We start from the raw sequence: 25277 nt of genomic DNA, 5'->3' as shown, positions 1-25277 counted from the left end.
ATTAACAGATAGCTTTGAGATATATACAGAAATAATGCTTTTAGTCTGAGGATTACTGTACAAAAGCTGAGGCAATGAAATATAGTTTGAATTCATGTTCCCTCATGTTACACTTGTACATTTGCTAAACGGATTGGCGGTTGGTTATTCATGTTTTAGCCCTCTCAAATGTGCTATTTACAGCCTATAGCTTTGTTTATGCCCAGTTGCTACAAACAGGGGTTGATAGTGTTGACAGAAGTGAAACCTGTTTCTGGTTTCCTACTGTCAAAATGGGGGAAGGAGGCTGGCTCCTCTATAAATTAAGGGTAGGCAAAATTTGTGTTTCTCTCTCTTTTTCTCAATTTATTTTTAGCCTGTCTAGGCTGTGAGACATTTAATTGGCTATCCAGTAATACTGTTTTAAACATTGTTAGCAATAATTTAATGAATAAGTATATATATATTATGTTACTGCCCATCCTGTTTGATGACATTATAACAGGATGAGTAGTCTAGATTGCTGTTCCCTTATTTTACTTTTAAGGGGAGCTAGATGTGGGTAGTTTTTGTTCTACAAGTCTTAGGTGATAACACCATTATTGTATGTTATTCTCATGCTACATAGTTTTGAAGGGCATTGCTAGTTTTTATTAGCTAGTCTGTGAAAATAAACGGACAGTCCTTATTAGAGCTGATGTTGCATAGTTTGGATCATGAAAAGTAGAATGCAGGAAAGATGCCCATGTAATCCTTAGTAAAAAAATAGAAGAAAATATTGTTTTATAGGAGTTTGTCATAATTTGTTCTGCTGAAGAAAATGTAATCCTTGTTAAATTAGCAGGTTTAAACTTTCCTGTTGCTCCTATAACATGAGAGCATGGTCCTAAGCGTACAATGTAGGTGCTTTTATTAGGAGAAATCATTTTAGAAGTGTCTGCAGTCCTGTACAAGTAATGTAAAATCTATGAGTAAAAGTGTAGAATATTTCCTTTTTTCTTGAGGGTTTTCAGCTTAGTACACAGGAATACACCAATATAAGGATTTAGGGTATGTCGGTGTTGTTTTTCTCTTTTCATAAGAATTTGTCATATAGTTACTGCTTTTCTATATATTGTGTTAAGTTAGCATGAGTTTATTAAATGTTTAAACAACATATTTTCCTTCGGTTTCAGTTTGCACACGGCACATAATTATTATTGTAGCTTTCAACCTAGACGAAAGATGTGATTTATTTGAGAATAATATGTTATTGCTCTGATATCAGTCGTGCTTGGTACACTTGGTACACTGTCTGCACACTGAGAGCTAAAGCCTCTAAGAATAACCTAACACAAGGTTGCTGGGAGGCCTGATCCTCGCACCACATTAGACATAACACAAATAATGTGGCTGCCAACATTGGGCTCTACGCGGGTTTAAGATAGAGTTACTGAGAATGCAAAAAGACACTTGATGGTGCTTCGCATGCAGAGAGCTGGTAGCTGATGATGTGATCTTCTCCTACTGACATTTAGAGGTATGGGCCCGCCCTGCTAAAACCCAAATGAGATCTTCTTAGATATAATATAGTATGCTAAATAGGGTGCGCGAAATATAGGTGATACAGATTTCTATTGATTTTTGCATTATAATATGCTATCACCGTTCGCTTACTATGGATTAGTGACTATGCTGATAACTCTGATTTTTATAATATGTATTCTGGTATTATATAAGATACTGCGTTTAAGAACCTTGCATTGAAAAATAAATATTTAAAACTTGCTTGTGTCTTCTTTTACTCCCTGTTCTGGTTTGAAATGATTATAGAGCGAAAGAGTGTTCATGTGTTCCACGATACCTGAGGTACCCTAAGTTCATGTTCTGGTTTGTCTAAGTCATTGGGAGTTTGTTATGACCAATGAGACACTGTAGCTAGCTCGGTAAGGGGATTTCTGATATTAAGGTGAGTTTTGGGTCACCCTAATTCACCCAGGTTCTAGATCTCTGTGCACAGTTCTGTGGGAGAACGGAAACCCTGCTACATGGCGCCCAACTGTTGTTGGCCTTATATCATGACACTCGAGTAGTATATCATTCAAACCTTAACCCCTTCATTCCCGTTTCCGGAAAACGGCGGTGTTGGAAAAACCTACCTATTTTTGAAATAGGTCTTTTCAAGCTTGAATCTATCTAAAAACGGTTTCCTGAAATACTACCCAGTTGTGCTACAAAGTAATCTTTGTTTTTTCACGTTCCTGTGCAGTCATGGCACAAGCCGTGGACATCCCGCTGCATAGTCGCATTGCGGTGCGGGACCATTTGCGGGCTTATGATGTCACATTGGAAGGCTTGGCTGTGGTTCTGGTGGTGAGTGCGGAACATGCTTACCCTTACAAACTGTTTTATTCGTGGGTGACATTTCCGCCAGTGGACGCGAATTCAGGTGTGTTCCGCTCATACACTCCGTCACCTGTACCTGCTGCATATGCTCCGTACAGAGCACAGGAAGTAACTATTGATGTTTGGCAGCATGGAGTTTGGTTTGGTGGCGCCCTACCACACGCTTTAACCGCTCCGAGGTTAGGTCCTTTGTCCATTCTGGGCATACCTTGGCCCGCTTTGGCTGGATTTACTCCTCACCCTAATCGCGCCACTTGTAACGTGGGTGACCTGCGATGTCTTCACGAGGTCGCGGTTGAAGTGATTAGGGCACTTGTTCATTACACGAGTCGTAATGTTCAAGGCGCAGCCCCTAGGGGTGCGCAGCTTCAAGCAGGTCAGGCTGGTTTGAAAATCAGTCCTGTCATGGTGAATTCCGTAATGGGCAAGAAGCCCCAGGATAAGGATGACTTTCCTTTCTGGCTTGCCGAGAAATTCGACCAGCTGGAGGCTGTGTTTCCTAATACGAATCCTGGTGAGAAACACCGGATTCTTACGCTTAGTTTGCCGAAGGATTTGGCCCCTGAGCTTGTTGACTGTGAAACATGGGGTAAGACTTTTGCAGCGATCTATTCGAGGTGCTTTGGCTCCCCATCTATGTCCAACCTGTCTGCGGTCCTTAAACGTGTTCAAGATGATCACGGACCGGAGTCAGCGGTTGAGTTGGGTATGCGCTTGTGTGGCTCCTTTGAGGTGGTTTGCGATCTGATCCTTGCGAATGTCAAGGGGGATGCAGTGAACTTCCAGGTGGCTAACGCCTTGGCGTTGATTCCCGACGCGGACAAACCCCGTCAGTTAGCAAGGATAATTGTGGCGGCTTATAAAATGGTTGGCCGCAATGCCGAGGGTCTTAAGACTTTTTCTGATAAAGAGAAAAAGCAGCCCCAGGGACAGTCTTCGGAGGCGAACGTTCAGCCCAAGTCCAAGAAACAAAATTGGCCTAGAAAACAGAATCAGGGTAAGCAACAGCAACAACAACAAACACAGGTTTCGCGTCCTGCGTCTCCGTTGCCTGCGCAGTCGGAACGTGTTTATGATTTGCACGACTGCGCGATAATTAAGTCACCTGAACGTTTTCAGGCTTCTGACCAACGCTCTCCTTGTTCCTTTCAGGACTCATCGGCTCCGTCAACCGGTGGTGGAGGGGGCGGCAGGGGCCGGGGTGGCCAGCAAGGACGTGGTCAGCCCCGCCCGCGCAACGGTGCAGACAAGCAGGAGGGCTCCACGCCTCAGAGACCGCAATTTGCCAAGAAGAAAGTCGCAGCCTTAACGGCGCATCAATATGCCCCAGATTGTGAGAACGAGGCTTCGGAATCTGACTTGGGCTCTGACCTTTCTGGACAGCGCGGCGGAGATTACCATAGTGAGAGAGGCCCTCCGTCCACTACTGAAGGTGACAGCGACTGACACTTATGTTGTGATTGAAACAGCTGATACAAGAGTTACTCCCCCTGATAGACTTTTTGAAATTGTCCTGTTAATTGAAGGTGACATACAGCGTACCGTTAGAGGGGTATTTTGGGAAAATCTTTTGTCTACATATGACATTTTGCTTTCGGAGGCTGACTGGCCCCCACCTTTTGTGCTCGCAGCTCCATGAGGGGAGGAGGTGATCCTCCCCAGTTTCGCGAACACTGTTTCGAGAGTGGAAGCGCTGCACTTTGCCGAAGAGTGGGCTCTGGCGCTTGCACCGGCTGTGTACCATAATCAGTGTGGCTGGGATAAATTGTCCCCAAACCACGAGATTCCTTTACGGTCTCAGCCGCAGCCTCAACCTCAATATCCCATACGACGTGAAGCCAAAGCTTCAGTCGCAGCGATCCTTGAACAATTGGAATATCAAGGTGTAATTGAAACGTGTGTGTCACCGATGAATAACCCCCTTTTTACTGCAAACAAGCCGGACGGCTCTTACCGTTTGGTTTTGGATTACCGGCATTTAAACTCGAATTGCCGTAACTGTGCAGTACAGAATACTCACGGCTCGGCCCTTGTAAATAGTCTTGTGCGTAAGCGGTTCAAAACCACGCTTGACATTTCCAATGGTTTTTATGCCCATTCATTGGACAGTTTAAGTTCCCAATGGACTTCTTTCACATGCGGCGGTGTCCAAAAAATGTTTCGGCGTCTCCCGATGGGCTATAAGAATAGTCCTAGAGTATTTTCTGCCCGCATTGTCTCTCTGTTGGAGAGGGTCGACCCGGATGCTTGTTCCTATGTGGATGATATCTATCTCACAGACGACGAACTTTGGGAGCATCTGTGTCGAGTGAACAGTATTATTTGTAACTTTGCAGACATGGGTTACAAGTTTAATTTTGCAAAATCGCACATTGCAGAGTACACGGTGTTGTTTCTAGGCTATGAACTAACCAATGAAGGAAAGGGATTGGCTCCTCACTTCCTGGAGAAATGCGCACAGTTGCGCTTTCCAACAACACTGAAAAAATTACAGTCTTTACTGGACTTTTTGAATTTCGGGAGGACATACATTCCGGAATATGCCCAGCGTATCAAGCCTTTATATGCTTTGATACAACCATCTTTTTCCAAATCATGCTGGCTGCCTAAGCATTCAGCTATTCTGCAGTCTTTGCAAGTTGATTTGCTCGCTTCGGAATACTTACAGACTCGTGATAACCAGACCAACCTGGTGATAAGAATTGTCCCGGGACGGTGGGTTTCACGTACCTAACTTTTAATGAAGGAGATACAGTACCTATGGCTTACAAGTCACACTTGTACACTTCGGCTGAAATGCGCTTTTCCACTGTGGAGAAAGTTTTGACAGCTGTGCAGATGGCAATTCTCAAGGAACGTGCCCTGTCACAGGGAAAACGCATGTTGGTTGTTACCCCGTGTCCTGCCTTGGAGGCAGTTACGAAAGCCAGTGTACCAAATTCTAAAGCTTTGCACCCTCGGTGGATTTAATGGGCTGCATCCTTGTCATCCCAGGATGTCACGTTTATTTTTGATGCCACTTTACGGTCGCAGGAGTACTTGCAGTATGAATTTGTTCATCCTGCTCCTTTAGCAATGCGGCCGTTGGAGGATTTCCATTGCATCATTTACACTGATGGTTCGGCGCAGGTTGCGCATGGCTCTAAACATGCCTACGTTTCCGCTTGCGCCATTGTGGTCGGTGCCATGGTGAACGATGATTTCAAGTCCAGTGTCGTGCACACGCAGACGCTTGGGGACTGCACTGCACAATAAGCAGAGCTTTGTGCTCTGATGCTTGCATTGGAGTACGCGGATCCTAGTGTGACGACTTTAATCGTAAGTGACTCTTACTACTGTGTCCAGTCATACAATGAGAACTTGTTCTTTTGGATTCAGAATGAATTTCGTGATTCCAAAGGTAGCACTATAAAACATAAAATGATCTGGGTCCGAGTGGCGGAACTCAAAGAGAAGTTGCCACTCGTGTTTGTAATTCATACTCTTGGCCATCAGCGCATGGGGGTCCACGCTGTCGGAAATTCGCTTGCTGATGAAGCAGCGAAGTCAGCAGTATCAAAATACTTAGTTGCAGCAGTCACGATGTCAAAAAGTAAGATAGATGATGACATCTTGGCGGCTGTTGCTGCCACTGAGAAGGGAGGTAAATATCCTGCGGGGTTCCCTTCAAAGTACACATACCACTTAAGTCCCGATAAGGTTCCTTATGTGAAAATTCCTGAAGTTGGTGAACGTTTAATTCCCAACTCGGATCGCAGGGCTTCTTTGATTACAGCGGCTCATGAAGGTGTGGCGTCTGCGCATGCGGGCGTCTCGGCCACTGTAACTCAGCTACAACAGATGTTCTGGTGGCGGGGACTGTACAAACAGATGCGCGATTATGTCCTTCAATGTGACATTTGCCAGCAGATTAAACCTTCAACTGCTGCGCGTCCGCCTCAGACACAGTTGTACATTTCTAATAAACCACTGGGGTCCGTTTATTTAGATCACTGCGGTCCTTTTTCTTCTGATACTGCATATAAGTATATCTTAGTAGCAGTTGATTCATGCACACGCTTTGTGTGGGTTTGGCCCCATCGGAGCGCTGATTCACGGACTGTCATTAAGGATTTGCGAGTCTTTGTAGGGATTTTTGCCTGTGGTACCTTCCATTCGGACCAGGGTCCGGCTTTCGCCTCTAAGGAGTATAAGGATGCTATGGTTTCGTTGGGGGTCCAAGTCAAGTTTTCGTCTCCGTACAGACCCGAGGGAAACAGTGTAGTTGAACGAATGAACCGTGACTTAAAGCAATCTTTGACAGCTTGAGTTATAGGCACTGGCAGAAACTGGTTAGCCCACCTCAATGGCGTGCAGCGTGCGCTTAATAACCTCCCTAGAAGGTCTCTGGGTGGGCGGACCCCATACGAAATGCTCTTTGGTATCAAGATGTACGTCCCTGACCTCGACGGTCTAGACTGCAAGGCCCAGGACGCGGCCTTTGACGTAGATGAACATTGCAATGTTTTACAGGATCTACAAAAGACCAGAGACTGTCTAGCAAAGGAACATTTGCCCTCCACATCGGATGATGCGTTGCAGATCCCGGTAGTTGGCTGGCTACCCCAAGAAGATTGGAGAACTGGTTCGAGAGAAGATCGATAACAAGAAAGAGTTTGGTCCCTCATATCGTGCACCGGTTCGAGTTCTTGGAGTGAAGGGCACAAGAACAGTCATATTACCACCACTTCCAGGTCGTAAGGAAAACAGATTTATTTCTATTGACAATGTCAAGACACACAGGGTGGCCGATTCTTCATAGCATGACACCGGCTGTATCCTGTCCTTCCATGGTGAGGCATTCTGTGCTGGCTATTACTTCTGGTGCAGAACCGGAGGTGTCCCTCGAGATGCCTGCTATATCCAGTCCTTTATTAAATACTATACCTGTTACTAACATTGATGAGCTGACCTACACCTATCCTGCTGATTTGTCCATGCCAGGTTTGCAGACTCGTTTGGCCGAACAGTCCAGATTCTCTTTTGACTCTGTTTCAGAACTTTCAAAGAAACCCTCAACTATTGCAAAATATGCCACTCTATTCAAAAAACATTTTTTAATTCCCATAATCAGTGTGGCTGGGATAAATTGTCCCCAAACCACGAGATTCCTTTACGGTCTCAGCCGCAGCCTCAACCTCAATATCCCATACGACGTGAAGCCAAAGCTTCAGTCGCAGCGATCCTTGAACAGTTGGAATATCAAGGTGTAATTGAAACGTGTTTGTCACCGATGAATAACCCCCTTTTTACTGTAAACAAGCCGGATGGCTCTTACCGTTTGGTTTTGGATTACCGGCATTTAAACTCGAATTGCCGTAACTGTGCAGTACAGAATACTCACGGCTCAGCCCTTGTAAATAGTCTTGTGCGTAAGCGGTTCAAAACCACGCTTGACATTTCCAATGGTTTTTATGCCCATTCATTGGACAGTTTAAGTTCCCAATGGACTTCTTTCACATGCGGCGGTGTCCAAAAAATGTTTCGGCGTCTCCCACTGGGCTATAAGAATAGTCCTAGAGTATTTTCTGCCCGCATTGTCTCTCTGTTGGAGAGGGTCGACCCGGATGCTTGTTCCTATGTGGATGATATCTATCTCACAGACGACGAACTTTGGGAGCATCTGTGTCGAGTGAACAGTATTATTTGTAACTTTGCAGACATGGGTTACAAGTTTAATTTTGCAAAATCGCACATTGCAGAGTACACGGTGTTGTTTCTAGGCTATGAACTAACCAATGAAGGAAAGGGATTGGCTCCTCACTTCCTGGAGAAATGCGCACAGTTGCGCTCTCCAACAACACTGAAAAAATTACAGTCTTTACTGGACTTTTTGAATTTCGGGAGGACATACATTCCGGAATATGCTCAGCGTATCAAGCCTTTATATGCTTTGATACAACCATCTTTTTCCAAATCATGCTGGCTGCCTGAGCATTCAGCTACTCTGCAGTCTTTGCAAGCTGATTTGCTTGCTTCGGAATACTTACAGACTCGTGATAACCAGACCAACCTGGTGATAAGAATTGTCCCGGGGACGGTGGGTTTCACGTACCTAACTTTTAATGAAGGAGATACAGTACCTATGGCTTACAAGTCACACTTGTACACTTCGGCTGAAATGCGCTTTTCCACTGTGGAGAAAGTTTTGACGGCTGTGCAGATGGCAATTCTCAAGGAACGTGCCCTGTCACAGGGAAAACGCATGTTGGTTGTTACCCCGTGTCCTGCCTTGGAGGCAGTTACGAAAGCCAGTGTACCAAATTCTAAAGCTTTGCACCCTCGGTGGATTTAATGGGCTGCATCCTTGTCATCCCAGGATGTCACGTTTATTTTTGACGCCACTTTACGGTCGCAGGAGTACTTGCAGTATGAATTTGTTCATCCTGCTCCTTTAGCAATGCGGCCGTTGGAGGATTTCCATTGCATCATTTACACTGATGGTTCGGCGCAAGTTGCGCATGGCTCTAAACATGCCTACGTTTCCGCTTGCGCCATTGTGGTCGGTGCCATGGTGAACGATGATTTCAAGTCCAGTGTCGTGCACACGCAGACGCTTGGGGACTGCACTGCACAATAAGCAGAGCTTTGTGCTCTGATGCTTGCATTGGAGTACGCGGATCCTAGTGTGACGACTTTAATCGTAAGTGACTCTTACTACTGTGTCCAGTCTTACAATGAGAACTTGTTCTTTTGGATTCAGAATGAATTTCGTGATTCCAAAGGTAGCACTATAAAACATAAATCGATCTGGGTCCGAGTGGCGGAACTCAAAGAGAAGTTGCCACTCGTGTTTGTAATTCATACTCTTGGCCATCAGCGCGTGGGGGTCCACGCTGTCGGAAATTCGCTTGCTGATGAAGCAGCGAAGTCAGCAGTATCAAAATACTTAGTTGCAGCAGTCACGATGTCAAAAAGTAAGATAGATGATGACATCTTGGCGGCTGTTGCTGCCACTGAGAAGGGAGGTAAATATCCTGCGGGGTTCCCTTCAAAGTACACATACCACTTAAGTCCCGATAAGGTTCCTTATGTGAAAATTCCTGAAGTTGGTGAACGTTTAATTCCCAACTCGGATCGCAGGGCTTCTTTGATTACAGCGGCTCATGAAGGTGTGGCGTCTGCGCATGCGGGCGTCTCGGCCACTGTAACTCAGCTACAACAGATGTTCTGGTGGCGGGGACTGTACAAACAGATGCGCGATTATGTCCTTCAATGTGACATTTGCCAGCAGATTAAACCTTCAACTGCTGCGTGTCCGCCTCAGACACAGTTGTACATTTCTAATAAACCACTGGGGTCCGTTTATTTAGATCACTGCGGTCCTTTTTCTTCTGATACTGCATATAAGTATATCTTAGTAGCAGTTGATTCATGCACACGCTTTGTGTGGGTTTGGCCCCATCGGAGCGCTGATTCACGGACTGTCATTAAGGATTTGCGAGTCTTTGTAGGGATTTTTGCCTGTGGTACCTTCCATTCGGACCAGGGTCCGGCTTTCGCCTCTAAGGCGTATAAGGATGCTATGGTTTCGTTGGGGGTCCAGGTCAAGTTTTCGTCTCCGTACAGACCCGAGGGAAACAGTGTAGTTGAACTAATGAACCGTGACTTAAAGCAATCTTTGACAGCTTGAGTTATAGGCACTGGCAGAAACTGGTTAGCCCACCTCAATGGCGTGGAGCGTGCGCTTAATAACCTCCCTAGAAGGTATCTGGGTGTGCGGACCCCATACGAAATGCTCTTTGGTATCAAGATGTACGTCCCTGACCTCGACGGTCTAGACTGCAAGGCCCAGGACGCGGCCTTTGACGTAGATGAACATTGCAATGTTTTACAGGATCTACAAAAGACCAGAGACTGTCTAGCAAAGGAACATTTGCCCTCCACATCGGATGATGCGTTGCAGATCCCGGTAGTTGGCTGGCTACCCCAAGAAGATTGGAGAACTGGTTCGAGAGAAGATCGATAACAAGAAAGAGTTTGGTCCCTCATATCGTTCACCGGTTCGAGTTCTTGGAGTGAAGGGCACAAGAACAGTCATATTACCACCACTTCCAGGTCGTAAGGAATACAGATTTATTTCTATTGACAATGTCAAGACACACAGGGTGGCCGATTCTTCATAGCATGACACCGGCTGTATCCTGTCCTTCCATGGTGAGGCATTCTGTGCTGGCTATTACTTCTGGTGCAGAACCGGAGGTGTCCCTCGAGATGCCTGCTATATCCAGTCCTTTATTAAATACTATACCTGTTACTAACATTGATGAGCTGACCTACACCTATCCTGCTGATTTATCCATGCCAGGTTTGCAGACTCGTTTGGCCGAACAGTCCAGATTCTCTTTTGACTCTGTTTCAGAACTTTCAAAGAAACCCTCAACTATTGCAAAATATGCCACTCTATTTAAAAAACATTTTTTAATTCCCCCTTGGACATACATTTGGTTGATTCTATTTTCATTTTACCTTTTTATGTCAATTGGTTTTGTGTTTTATTTTTTCCGCCTGATCGATGGCCACTATGTTAAAGAAAGAACAGGAATTCGTTACCTTAATGGAACATTGGTCCCCCTTTCCTCTTCACATTCAGCACACAGACTGAAACGAGACTTGAATACAGTCAACATTACTGCTTGGCCTGTCCTTGATGGGATTGTGTGGGATGCAGTTAGATTTCAGATACATGGGCCCACTGAAGTGATTAATGTTCCTAATGTGCTTAGAGTAAACATGGGGGATGTGATTAAACAAAATATACGTTCTGATGATTGGGATATTCAGGCCGTAGAAGCATTATTCTCTGATTTAAAATATTATGCAGCTTTTGATGCTGAGGATTTCTATTTAGTTTCTGTTAATTATGGTGATTTGTTTTGCTTCCAACATTATGGTAATAATTTTCTGCATAAGATGAATTCCAGGAGGGTTGCTGTGAATTGCACACAGTGGGAACCCTGCCCAGCTCCATTAATAGGCAGCTCCAGTACATTTCTGAAAAAATACACTTATTTTACAGACTTTAATCAATCAAATCCTGAGTCATTTTATTTCAAAATGACACAAAACTCCATGTCCAAAGTTAGACTTACCGATACAAAATTGCTGTATTCGAAGTCCTTTCTAGACAAATTGGCTGTAGATGGCTACGAATTCTGGAAAGGAATAATTGACCTTAAATCGGTTTGGGGTACCAAAGATTGGCAGGTACAAGGCACTGAGGCTTTGCACCATGCATGTCTCATCCCGAATCACATGTTGTTTCTAAATTCTACAATTTCCCAAACAACATGCTTTGGATTGGCTACTTCTAAAAAATTAAATACACCAATTATCCCCGAATTGGAAGAATATTCAGGTTGGGGTAATTTTTCTGAATTGTCTATTCGTGAGTTACAGGCTCTATTACACAATTCATCCTTTAATGTATCCAGTTTGGATCCAAAGGGTTGGCTGATGTGGCAAAGAAGTGCTGATTCTTGCCAACGTCGTTTTCTGGGTTTGGCTGAAGGGTTCACACAAGTCAGACCTGATCCCCGTTTTGAAACTGATTATACTGTCACCACTTATTCTGTGGGGAAACTGTGTCAGAATTGGTTACAACATTCCACTTTAGCTGCAGTTAAACTACATCTGTCTCAGTTGACTGAAAATGTGGATTTGAATGATTTTATGAAAGGCCCGGCTAAGGGTAGGTCTAAACGGTGGATTTATGCAGTTTTAAATGAAATTTGGAAATTTTCGCAAATTGAAGCTGCTAAGCGCCTAAGGGCAATTGACCAAGCAAATTTGGAGAAAGTGCTTGCAGTTGTCGATAACAGTATTAACATGCTTTCTTCCCGAATTTACACGTTGAACAATATTGTCTCTTCTGTAATTGACATTGTGAATGATGAAGTGTCTGTATTGTACCATGGACAAAATCAATTGCGTTCTGTGATGCAGTTTGCATGGACACTACAGACTCTGAAAGCGGGTCGCGTGCCTTGGAGTTACATGAACGTGTCATCGCTATTTGCCCCATTTAATTTGACTGACAAGCAGCGCATGCTTTCCATGCGGGATGCATCATTTTCTATGTTGCACATTGAAAAGTTAGAATCTTTGCCCTTTTCTGTAGCTGAGGCAGCTGCTGCTACATGGATTATCCATGGTGTTATTACTTTGCCATTTGCTTTGTATAAATTTACTAATTGTATGCGATATATTGCAATAGGGCGATATGAACCACTAGGCAGTGCTTTCCTACACGAGGCATGGTCTTTACCATACACGTACAGATGCCTGAAGGATGGAAAGGAAGTGAATCTGAATGGTGAAGAATGCACACAGTCGCCTGACCGTTCACTGATATGCAGACACATCCAGTTACATGGTCCTTGTAATCAGGACCGGCCTAATTTAGCCTGTGTTTTAAAAGTCAAGTCAAGTCAAGTCATAGAATTTGTATAGCGCACTACATACCCAGAGGGTTTCAAGGCGCTTAGGAAGGGGAGGAGGATTATTTGTCAAATATCCACGTTTTAAGCTGCTTTCTGAACGCTAGGTGATTCTGGGTGAGGCGAAGGTAAGCGGGGAGTGAGTTCCATGTTTTGGCAGCCAGGTATGAAAAGGATCTGCCTCCCATGGTGGTCTTGTTGATGCGAGGTACAGTGGCGAAGGCTTGGCTGGAAGAGCGAAGTTGGCGGGAGGGGGTGTAGAAGGACAGTCGAGAGTTGAGGCAATCTGGTCCGATGTTGTAGAGTGATTTGTGTGCGTGGGTAAGCAGTCGGAAAGTGATCCTCTTATTGACGGGTAGCCAGTGGAGGTCTTTAAGGTGGCCAGAGATGTGTTCGTTGCGTGGGATGTCTAATATGAGCCTGGCTGAGGCGTTTTGGATTCGTTGTAGTTTCTTCTGGAGTTTAGCGGTGGTACCTGCGTAGAGGGTGTTTCCGTAGTCCAGTCGGCTCGTGACTAGAGCGTGGGTGACTGTTTTCCTTGTTTCGGGGGGGATCCAGCGAAATGTTTTTCTGAGCATGCGAAGGATGTTATTGACAAACGGTAGTTATTTGCTTTTGAATAACGAGGAGTGTTGTGGGTTAATGGTCGGTATCGCCTATGTGGTTAATGTATCAGAACGTGTGGTGTGTTCCAAGAACGTGTTGTTTCCACCCACGCATGGGAGTTCAGATGTTTCCATCTGGCCGCGGATCCCAACCTTGAAAGCGGAGTTCAATGGTATGAGCAGAATAAGGGCTCTTTTGTCTCAAAAGGAAATGGCCCTGAGCTCGGCCCGTAAAACTTATGTCCTTCACATAGCTAACACACGCACAGAGGTGCAGGCACTTTTAAATACTGACTTGCCATTTCATTTCTGCGAATTAGTTCATCAAATCTTTAATGCCTTCTCCACGTCTGGCTTAGCTCATTTTTTTAAATTGGTTAGCAGTGGTCTCGTGACTACATTTGAAAAGATTTTTGGTGTCATCCCCGCTTTCTTCCATTCAATATTTTCGAGTTTGTTTGGCGGATTCCCTGTTTTGCTGGCGTTAGCTGCAGGCGTTTTAATATTATTCTGCTTCCTAAAACATGGATGCCCATCCTGTGCAAGAAGCCGCTCAGCCCCTTCTGACACTGTTTCGCAACCGGATGCTTGATTACTATGGCACCCTGCCGCTTGCGACCTTAAGCACGGCTTTTGGATTATCGTTTCGATTTTCCTATTTCACATGTGTCCAGCCTGTGTTTCATTGCCTGAGCTGCGATTTTGACTGGGCCATTGATTTGTGTCTCTGCTTGCCGTTATCTCCTGAAGTCGATTTTAATCACCTGATGGGCCCCGTAGTTGCTCACGAGTTGGTTTGTTCTGACGAAAGGATTATGGCCTTGGCAGCGATGCATGGACTAATGGGTCAGTGGGACATCCCCGCAGCGGTGCATGAGTTTCTGGCACATAGCGTTCTTGAGAACCCACCGAGTTGTCCTCTGATGTTGCTAGAGGGTCCGGTGTTGGAGGAGCACGTATGTTCTTTCCCATTGCTTAATTGGATGGCTGAACTGTTTTCGGATGATGACAGTGATTTCATGTTGGAAGCTGTGGCTACCTATTTTGCATATTCTATCCACCCATGAGTGGCTTTGGAGACTTTCACTATACTGGCACGTGACTTTTTATTAATTCTGAATGGTGCCATTTTTCTTACGGACAATCTACTTCATATGTTCTAGGCCTATGATTTTATATTAGGCCTCAAGTTCGAGATTTTTTATTACATTTTGTTTGGCCACTATAGGCATTCATACATATTTTTGTATTGTTATTTTTTATATACATCTACATACATTTAGCTTGGCTCAATATTGTTGAACTCTGCTTTCATGTTATGCCTTTATTATATTATTGGCTTGTTTATTGACCGTCCTCGGATCATTGGGGGGGGGGTGTCATATAGTTACTGCTTTTCTATATATTGTGTTAAGTTAGCATGAGTTTATTAAATGTTTAAACGACATATTTTCCTTCGGCTTCAGTTTGCACACGGCACATAATTATTATTGTAGCTTTCAACCTAGACGAAAGATGTGATTTATTTGAGAATAATATGTTATTGCTCTGATATCAGTCGTGCTTGGTACACTTGGTACACTGTCTGCACACTGAGAGCTAAAGCCTCTAAGAATAACCTAACACAAGGTTGCTGGGAGGCCTGATCCTCGCACCACATTAGACATAACACAAATAATGTTGCTGCCAACATTGGGCTCTACGCGGGTTTAAGATAGAGTTACTGAGAATGCAAAAAGACACTTGATGGTGCTTTGCATGCAGAGAGCTGGTAGCTGATGATGTGATCTTCTCCTACTGACATTTAGAGGTATGGGTCCGCCCTGCTAAAACCCAAATGAGACCTTCTTAGATATAATATAGTATGCTAAATAGGGTGCGCGAAATATAGGTGATACAGATTTCTATTGATTTTTGCATTATAATATGCTATCACCGTTCGCTTACTATTGATTAGTGACTATGCTGATAACTCTGATTTTTATAATATGTATTCTGGTATTATATAAGATACTGCGTTTGAGAACCTTGCATTGAAAAATAAATATTTCAAACTTGCACGTGTCTTCTTTTACTCCCTGTTCTGGTTTGAAATGATTATAGAGCGAAAGAGTGTTCATGTGTTCCACGATACCTGATGTACCCTAAGTTCATGTTCTGGTTTGTCTAAGTCATTGGGAGTTTGTTATGACCAATGAGACACTGTAGCTAGCTCGGTAAGGGGATTTCTGATACTAAGGTGAGTTTTGGGTCACCCTAATTCACCCAGGTTCTAGATCTCTGTGCACAGTTCTGTGGGAGAACGGAAACCCTGCTACACATTTAGTAAATAAATACAGACTTCCTTGGCTGCTTGGGACTGGGTGATGTATTACTCTTGTCAGTTCACCAAAGAGTTCCTTTTATACTTCCCAATAGGTCCAGGCTGTTGTTTTTTTTTACTCTTACATAAATAAATGAAGTGGTTCTTGGGTGCCTTGCTAATGTATGGGGCGTCCCAAGACTAGGAAGTATTCTGAGACTATCCTCTCTATTGATAGACCACTTCTGTGCCTTGTCTAAAGACCTTTTGTTCTGTCCACCAATAGATATGTGCTGCCTTACAACCATTGCCAGAGGGGCCCGGACATCAGATTCAGCCTGGGGAGTCAGCGTCAGCACCAATCCAGCTTGAAGCCAAAGTGAAGGTAACCAGCACAGGCATTGCTGGCAACTAGGATCTCAGTGAAGGCGGAAGCCCTGGGACGTTAATTGTGTACCCCTGCCACTGTCTTGGGCGAAAGACGGGGTCACAAACCAGAAAGGAGTAATTGTGGATCAAGTTTTTGATGCACAGCTGAGAGTAACAGACCGACCAGAATGGCAAGAACGCTTTGCTTGAGGTGACCCCTTTTGGAACAAGGGTTGCTTCAGAGATCCCAGCATCAGGCCTCTGAATCCTGGTACCAAAGTGAATGCAAGTTTGCTCCTTTGCTTGTTGGTCAAGAGATACCTGAGCACACTAGATGCAATGTATGACCCCAACAAATGAGCAGTATGCCAGCAGAGCAATACAGGAGTTAGGGAAGGACTTGAGTTTAGAGTACAGGTGCTGTGTCTCTGGTACCTGTTAGATTGAAGTGAAGGAAACTGGTGCACTGCCTGAGACACTGGACAGGATCGCTGAGAGCATTTGCCCTGGTGGGTGACTGCCATATCCTGAAAGAAGAAACTTTTTCCTTGAAACTGGGTTGTGATTCTTGAGTTGCGAGTTGTGCAGCTCCACTGTGGAAACAACAAGATCCTGCCTGTGAGGCTCAAACGAACACAGGGAGAAGACTCCCCTAGGGTTGGTTGTACAGAGGCTTCAATTTCCCCAAAGACTTCTTTTTTTATGTTAATAACGTACCCCTTTGGTGGTCCCGTTTTTCAGAAGGAGCAGCCTTTGCAGCTCTTCGTCCTAATTCCTATTACCCTCTGTGGTCCTCCTGGTCCCAAAAATGATTAATGTTCTAGCCCTCACAAAAGGCAAATGGAAAGGTCTATTGAAAATATTTTTAGTAAATATGTGCTGTTGGTTATTCTGAAATTGAAATGAATGGGTACTGAAATGCACACGAGTCCTGAAAATGTTTTTACTAGATGGTTCTAGGATTTGCTTATGACTAGAAAAAATGAAAATTCTGTTTGTGATAATGGTCATTACTCTCTCCTGCTTTCTGTATGTTAATTATGACCAAATGCTTTGTTCCCTTTTTCTTGCTTATACCTCATATGTACCCGCTTAATGAAATGTTTAGAATGGAAAATGCCCACCTAGCAATGAATTAAGATATTGATAAATCTATGCAAATGAATGTGCAAATATTTACTGTGTTCCTACTGGATCATATGAATGTCTTTAGCTCATGCTAAAAGGACTATCTGTTAAAGATTGCAGGGATTTATTAGCATGAGCTGAAAGCAATTTTGTATTTGGCAGCCATTTTAGGTAGCCATGTGCTCGCCATGTGCTTTTTCCCTCTTCAGAGCCTTGCACATGCTCAGAAGGGCCTAGCTAGTAGAATGCACCTGCTTCTCTAGTATAACTGTCAGGCTATTCTTGCTGATGTATGGAGAAGTAACTCTCCTCCCACTTTGTTGAGCAAGTAGATCTTGTATGCCCATCTTAGTCATTTTGCATGCTTACATGAGCCAGGACCTCCCCTTGGTCTTATGCTGACTATGTAACCCTAAGCTGTAATTGAATTGAATTGAATGGGGATTTATATAGCGCAACTATGCCCATGGGCGTCAAGGCCCTAAGGATGGAAATGCTGTATGGAGAGAGGGGAAGTGCGCCCGTTATAGATAGGCCTCCCTGAAAAGCCAGGTCTTCAAGGTCTTTCGGAAGAGAGAGTGGGAGCTTCGATAAGCTTATATAAGGCCCCTGTTTTCTGTACTCTTTAGACTGCCTCATACAGTTTCTGAGGGTACTGTGTGAGGTAGTCTCCCTAATCTGAGGTTATTAAAGATGTTACTTTTATATTTCAGCTTCTGTGCCAATCTCTTCTTTGTTGGTTTAAAGAACCAGGTGTATCAGAGAGACCCCTGAGAAAGTTTCTATTTTTTACACCTAGTTAGGTGAGACCTTAGAGTTAGTCCAACCCCTAAACTTGGTATAAGTATAGGAACCCAGTCCCTAGGACTTTAGATTATCCTGGACCAAACTCTGAAACAGAAATTTTGGACCTTCGACATTCCATTTTGACTGGAAGATGGAAGAAATCTCCCTTGGGTGTCAAGGAGGGACTCCCCTGTTCAAACAGGCACCAAAGAAGCATCTTGCCGGTCTGCATTTTCGAGGCTCCCTGTAGCTATCACGAGAGATGTGAGACCAGAACTCCTGGACATCCTGCACACTTGCTAGTGCATCAAATTCTTGAGCTTTCCCGAAGATGTGCATTGGGCTACTTGTAGTCCAAGCCCTGAACACCTTTTGCGTCGAAGATTGTGGGCCTACACTCCACGAGTGTTCCTTGGGCCTGCTTTCGGCATTCCTGCTCGAGGCTCCTTTGCGATCTCTAGTCCGTTGACTGGTGAATCCCCACGACGTTAAATCCTTTATTTCTTGGGCTTCCCTGCTTGCTCCAGACCTGCCCTTACTTCCATCCAAAGGGTGTGTCCTTCAGACCTTGATGGTCTGCACCAAAGCCAATCTTTGCTTTCTGCGTGGGTTGCTGTTGCCAAGGCTTGTTGGGTCCAATCTGGATACTGACACTGCAGCACTCGACATCCTTCGTGAGTTAGCTGCAATCCAGCTCCTGGTTGTTGTCGATGTCTCCTGGTCCTCGTAGCTGAAGAGTCAAGCTTCACCTACATCACTTGAAAGCACCCAACATCGAATGGAATCTTCTTGTCGCCATCCTGGTCACTGGCTAGTGACCCAGACTCTGTCCCCTCTGCTTTAAGGTTCTTCAGATTTCCGATCCCCCCTTGGATCCATCTGGACACTTTTCTCCTGGTGGCCTGCGGCACTTCTTTGCAGCTCTCCATTAGAAACGACGACGAAACCCGACACAAAATGACACCTATGCACCCGGCTTCCCTGGGTAAGGTAACACGAGCACTTCAGTGCTCCCGTGGGTCTTGACTCTCGAAGTGTCCAGTACTGAAGGTGTTTTACTGTAGTCCACTCCTAAGCGTCCTTAAACTCTAAACTTGTAACTTTAACTTTCTCCATAGAAGTCAATGGTGATTTGCGGCTGTGTTTAGAAACTCACACGTCCCCCGTGGGTCTCCTGCGTCCCTACCTTGGGTGGTTCCTGGTTGCCCCAGTGGTTGTACAGGCTCTAGGCCTGGTCTCCTAGAGAGGTACTTATACCACTTATTTGTATATGGTTCGTGAGGCCCCTAGGGCAAAAAGTATACTGTGCTAATTTACTATGTGCTATTTAAGGTCCTGTGTTGTACTTTTACTTCTAGCCTCATAAAGAGACGAGAGGGGTTGTGGTTAGAATAAATACATATATATTCAGTATGAGGTGAGGTCACTGATGCATTCCCTGTCGAGTGAGGTGTTCGACAGGGATGTGTCTTGGCACCACACTGGTTTCACTATACATTAATGGTATAGTGGACCACCTTCGTAGTTCCCCTACAGATGCCCCTGTTCTATCGGGGATCCGAGTACCTGTCCTCATGTTCGCAGATGACACGCTGATTATTTCGCGGAAACCGAGCGGGCTGCAGAAGGCTGTTAATGCATTTGGGGAATTTTGTCAATCACGTGGGCTTGCGTTTAACACCTCAAAAACCAAGTTCATGTCCCTGAACCAGCGGAAAAGATTTAAAGGCAAAATTATCCTAAATGATACCCCCTAGAGGAAGTAGAGGCCTTTACTTATCTAGGTATTTCACTTCAGAGCAATATGGGTTGGAAAGGCCATTCAGACATGGCTATTTTAAAATTCCACCAACTCACTGGAGCCCTATCCTCCAAACATAAATCTTCTTTTACAAGGCCTATTACACCGGTTGTGGAGATTTATCATACAAAAGTATTAGGTGCTATTCTGTATGGCTCAGAGTTTTGGGGATTTTCAAATTTAAGCCAACTGGCAACATCAGAGAGAACATTTCTACGTAGTTTGGTTAGCGTTCCCCAAAGCACCCCCACTGTCCTGTTTCTTGATTTAGGTAGGAAAACGTGGTGGATATAGCGGGATTGCGGCCATTATTATACTGGAGACGTATCTGTACCACCACAGAATTGGAACATTATGCTATAGCATTGAGGGATGTGATCAAGGCAGATAGCTTTCATACTATCCAGTGGCTCAAGGAGCTAAGGTCACTTTTAAAAGATCTGGAACTCAACCAGTTATGGTAAGAATCTGACATGACAACATTTCCATCTAAAAAGCAACTGAAAGAGAAATACTGGGAAATGGTCTGGGCAAAAGTTCAGAGGGGTAGAACTAGTACCAACCTAACAGATCGCTTCCTAGATTATAAATCACGTCCTCTTTGTGAGGCATACTGGGACATCATAGAAAGCCCGCAAGACTGTGAATTGTACTTTCAATTTAGGGTCAGGACACTCTCTGTAAAAGCTTTTACCTCTAAATGGACATCATTAAGAGATGACAAATGCCAGAACTGTTTAAACGTGGTTTAGTCCATGGCACATGTATTTCTTGCATGCCCCCTCTATGTAGCACCTCATCGCAAATGGTTAAAACCCATTTGCTCAAATCTGGGTACCCGGAGGCATAAGGAAGCCTTAAGAATATTGGAGTCAGATTGTTCTCCCTGTATAGCGGTTGCAGTTGCGAAATTCTTAAAGTGGGCTTGGATTATACGCACTCGCACTTTTCAGCCACACAATGTTAGTTAATAAATTACCTGTTGTTCTTAAATATTGTAATAATTTTTAACTGGCAACAAATGTGCTTTTTAGATAAATTGTATTATAAAACGACAGCATCATTGAATTTAATAACTTTTTAACTTGTGTATGGTTATGTATTATTTATAGTGTATTGTATGTTGCTTTTATGACAATCTGTCGAATAAAGCTTCTGAAAATTGATATATATTTAATATATACCTGGTGTAGTTCTCCTGTCATTTGATTATTCAGGGGATGATATACTGGTAAAACAAGCTGCTTTGTATTCCTTCAAGACTTAGCCTGAAGGCTGCTCTCCACAGCTACCACTAGGTTAGCTTTCTATAAAGGTAGTCTAAACCTACCATCAATAAAGGTAGCTGGGACTGGTGCAAGGTGCCCACTAGAATAGTGCGATACCAAAGGGGATGATGGATGGAGCGTTTGAGTAAATCCAAAACTCACCCCCAGTCAACTGATCTGGGTTTAATCCATCAACATTCTTTAGCTCACTCCACCACCCCAGTTCAGAGTCAGACATGGCCATATGCAAATCAGTCTGACCCTGTGCCTCATGGGAACCGTCCAGCCCGAACTGCCAAGCCATGCCTTCCCTGGACCGGAAACATGCATTCTGGGACCGGTTTCGGATTCATAATCCTCATCAGCCAGTCTATCTTGAATCCAGTGGTAGAGTGAGCAAGGGACTCACGTTTGAGCATACCCTGCCAACTTAGGGCGAACAAAGCCCAGTTGACTGGGGGTGAGTGTTTGATTTGCTCAAACACTCCGTCCATCATCCCCTTTTGTATCGCACTAGAATAATGGACATCATATGCCAGGCTAACTTCTCACAATTACCATATTACTTCTATACCTCATTTTGTTTATCCTGTGTCCATCTAATGGATGTCAGTGTTTACAAAAAGGGCAAGCAATGGGAAACCTGATGTATATGCAGAGTGTGTGTTCAGGGCTGTCCAGGAGCACAAGTGGTTTCAATGTATGAAAGGCAGTGACCTGCAAAAAGTACATTCAAAACAAATAGTGTTCTGTTCCAGTCTTGTATTTAACATGTAAATATACAGAACAACATGTATATTTATTCAAAAACAAATGTGTGTGTAGAAAGTTAAAAGGTACATTTCTCTCACCTCTGTGGAGACACAGAGTCTGTCTCAGATGAGGCTGCAAATCTCTCCATGGAGAGGAATCTTCTGTTCCAGGCTCATTTCTCACCCTGGGGCAGCTCTGTCCAGGGAGACGTCCTTGTCTGTCATGAAGGTTGTCCTGGGAAACTGGTACAGAGAAGGGAGGGACAGGTACAAAGAGACAGATTTTAGGGGAGGAAAAGACAGAGAATGGGGGAGGGAGAAACTGGGAGAGAGAGGGTGAGAGAGAGACAGACAGAGACAGAGAAAGGAGGAGGGAGGAGGGATAGACAGGTACGGAGAGATGAAGGGAGGAAGGGAGAGAGAGGCAGAGAGAGAGACAGAGAGAGAAGGAGGGAGGAGGGATAGACAGGTACAGAGAGATAGAGGGAGTGACAGGTACAGAGAGGCAGAGAGAGGGAGGGAGAGACAGGTACAGAGAGATAGAGGAAGGGGGAGGGAGGGAGAGAGAGGCAGAGAGAGGGAGGGAGGGAGAGACAGGTACAGAGAGATGGAGGGAGGGAGAGACAAGTACAGAGAGATATAGAGATAGAGGGAGGGAGAGACAGAGAGAGGGAGGGAGAGAGAGACTGGTACAGAGAGACAGACAGATGGACATAGAGAGAAACCGGTACAGAGAGAGGGAGGGGGAGGAAGGGAACGACAGGTCACAGAGGTGCCAGGGGTGAGGGATAGACAGGTACATAGAGACAGAGAGAAGGCGGGAGAGACATGCACATAGAGATGGAGTGAGGGAGGGAGAGACAGGTACAGAGGGAGGGAGAGACAGGTACAGAGAAATAGTGGGTGGAAAGAGGGAGAGACAGGTACAGAGAGATGGAGGGAGGGAGAGAGAGACAGATCATAGACGAGCCAGGGAGGAAGGAGAGACAGGTACAGAGGAGGGAGAAAGAGGTACAGAGCGAGAGGGAGAGAGAGAGAGAGACGGTACCGAGAGATGGAGGGAGGGAGAGGCAGGTACAGAGAGATAGAGGGAGGGAGAGAGAGACAGATCAGAGACGAGCCAGGGAGGAGGGATGAACAGGTACAGAGAGATGGAGGGAGGGAAGATGGAGAGAGAGAGACAGGTAAGAGAGGATCCAGGGAGGAGGGAGAGACAGGTACAGAGGAGGGAGAAACAGGTACAGAGAGATAGAGGGAGAGAGAGACAGGTACAGAGAGATTTAGGGAGGGAGAGACAGACAGGTACAGAGAGATGGAGGGGGAGACAGGTAAAGAGAAATGGAGGGAGAGACAGAGGGAGGGAGGAGGGGGAGACAGGTACAACGAGATAGAGGGAAGGAGGAGGGAGAGACACTCGAAGAGATTCACTTTATGTGATTGCTATTTTAGACACTATATTAAAGTCTGACATTATTTCTGTCAATGGCACTGACACACAACCCTCCTTGTGTGACTTTGCACAGCTGGAGATAGAGGTGCTGTCCACAGTAACACAAGAGCATCAGCAGTGCTGGAGGTACCACAGACCAGGGATGAAGGACTGTGAGGGATGTGAGCTTGAACAGACTAGTACATACAACATGACATGCTAGGAACATATTTACATGTGAGGGTGTGAGGTGGAAGGGTGAGAGGCAGGGGCGTATTTTTTGTATTTTATTTTTATTTAATGAGTTTTATATAGCTCTGGCTAGACCCGAAGGTATCAGAGTGCTATACATTCGGTTACACAATGTTACAGAAAATGATAGCATTTACACATTACGTCAAAAATAAATGACACATTAAAAGAGGAGAGAAAGGTGAGAGAAGTAGGGAGGAAGGGGGAAAGGGGGACGTGTGAAGGGTTAGGATGAGGGAAAAGACGGCAGGAGAGACGAAGGGAAGTCTGCCCTAAGACCGACTGGGTAGGTGGCGACCGGGGAGGGAATCCACAGCCCGTCTCCCCTTTAGCTAAAAAATGTAGCTCCATCGGGCATCAGTCAAATAGCTAGGTCTCAACTGACGAGGGAAAGTTCACATAAGAAAGTCCACTGGATAAACATGGTGGTAACTATGAGCAAGGACGGGTAAGGGCAGGGGTCAATAGCTGGAAAGAAGAGAAGGATGGACCGGTGAGGGGTAGGGTGAAGGGGGAGGAGGGAGATAAGGTCAGGAGAGAGGCAGGGGAGTTTGCCCAAGGACCGGCTGGGTAGGTGATGGCCAAGGAGGGAATCTATTGCCCGTCTCCCCTTTAGCTCACAAGGTAGCTCCACCAGGCATCGGTCAAAATGGCTGGCTCTCAGCTGCTGATGGAGAGTTCACAGAGTCAATGACTGAGGCGACCATCTTAAGGTCGGGCAGAAGGATGCGTCATTGAGGTACGAATTCAGAGGATCCCCACAATTTTCTACAATGCGGATGAAAGGGGGTGCAACGAAGCAGAGGATCGGCATGATGAACAGAGCCAGGGTCCGCATGTCTTTAGGGGGAGCGCAAGATGTCGAGTGATAATTGCCAGTACCTACCAAGCGTGCAGCAGGTGCAGTGGCTGTGAGGGGTGGGAGCTTGAACAGACTAGTGCATACAACATGACATATTAGGAACATATTTACACATGAGAGTGTGAGGTGGAAGGGTGTGGGCAGGGGCGTACCGACAAAGCGTACAGCAGGTGCAGCAGCACAGGGGCCCAGGTCTGTGAGGGCCCAGGGTTGTGAGGGGTCCCAGGGCTGTGAGAGGCCCCAGGGCTGTGAGGGATATGAGCCTGAACAGTCTAGTGCATACAACATGACGTGTTAGGTACATATTTAAATGTCAGAGTGTGAGGTGGGAGGGGTGTGAGGCAGGGGTGCACCTACCAAGCATGCAGCAGGTGCAGCGGCACCGGGGTCCAGAGCTGTGAGGGGCCCAGGGCTATGAGGGGCCGCTGGGCTGTGAGTGGCCCTAGGGCTGTGAGGGGCCCCAGGGCTGTGAGAGGGCCGCAGGGCTGGGAGGGGCTGCTCTTGGCATCCTTGCTACACCACTGTTATGAGGCAGATATGTTCATCGAGCTGCCCTCGGTAGTAGTAAAAAACCTGCATTTACCACTACTACCCCAAACTGCGTCATCCCTGCGTCATCAACCCCCACCCTCACTTTCAGCATCTACTGTCCCAGAGTCACGCTCACTAACATGGCTGAACCCTAACACACATGAACATGGCATGTACCACAACATACAGAAACAAGAGATGAAAGGGTGTTTACCTGGAGGGAGGCACAGAGAGGTTTTCAGAAGAGAGCGCGGAGGATTCTCGGAAGACCCTGGACCATCTCCAGCCTCGTCTCTGAGCCCAGCACAGCTCTGCACCCTGGGGCTGTAGAAGACTGCTCTCTCCACTGC

The 25277-nt window shown here is 45.4% G+C and overlaps 1 protein-coding gene across 2 annotated transcripts in view; it reads right to left on the bottom strand.

Annotated features, from left to right (window-relative positions):
• The window catches only part of LOC147700492 (E3 ubiquitin-protein ligase TRIM69-like), a 122475-nt gene that overhangs the window by 28216 nt on the left and 68982 nt on the right, over window positions 1-25277 (bottom strand). Inside the window, exons 3-4 of one of the 2 annotated variants that reach the window (XM_086928438.1) lie at window positions 25142-25273; window positions 21953-22096 (exon numbers count right to left, since the gene is read on the bottom strand). In XM_086928438.1, coding sequence (XP_086784564.1) covers window positions 21953-22096; window positions 25142-25273 — 276 coding nt within the window. The remainder of the gene's footprint in view (window positions 1-21952; window positions 22097-25141; window positions 25274-25277) is intronic. The other variant, XM_086928439.1, reaches the window with a different exon arrangement.

This window comes from Lissotriton vulgaris, chromosome 7 (assembly GCF_964263255.1).
Source record: "Lissotriton vulgaris chromosome 7, aLisVul1.2, whole genome shotgun sequence".
Lineage (NCBI taxonomy): Eukaryota > Metazoa > Chordata > Amphibia > Caudata > Salamandridae > Lissotriton > Lissotriton vulgaris.
Note: the sequence above shows the minus strand (reverse complement) of the source record. Positions and strands in the feature narration are given on the sequence as shown.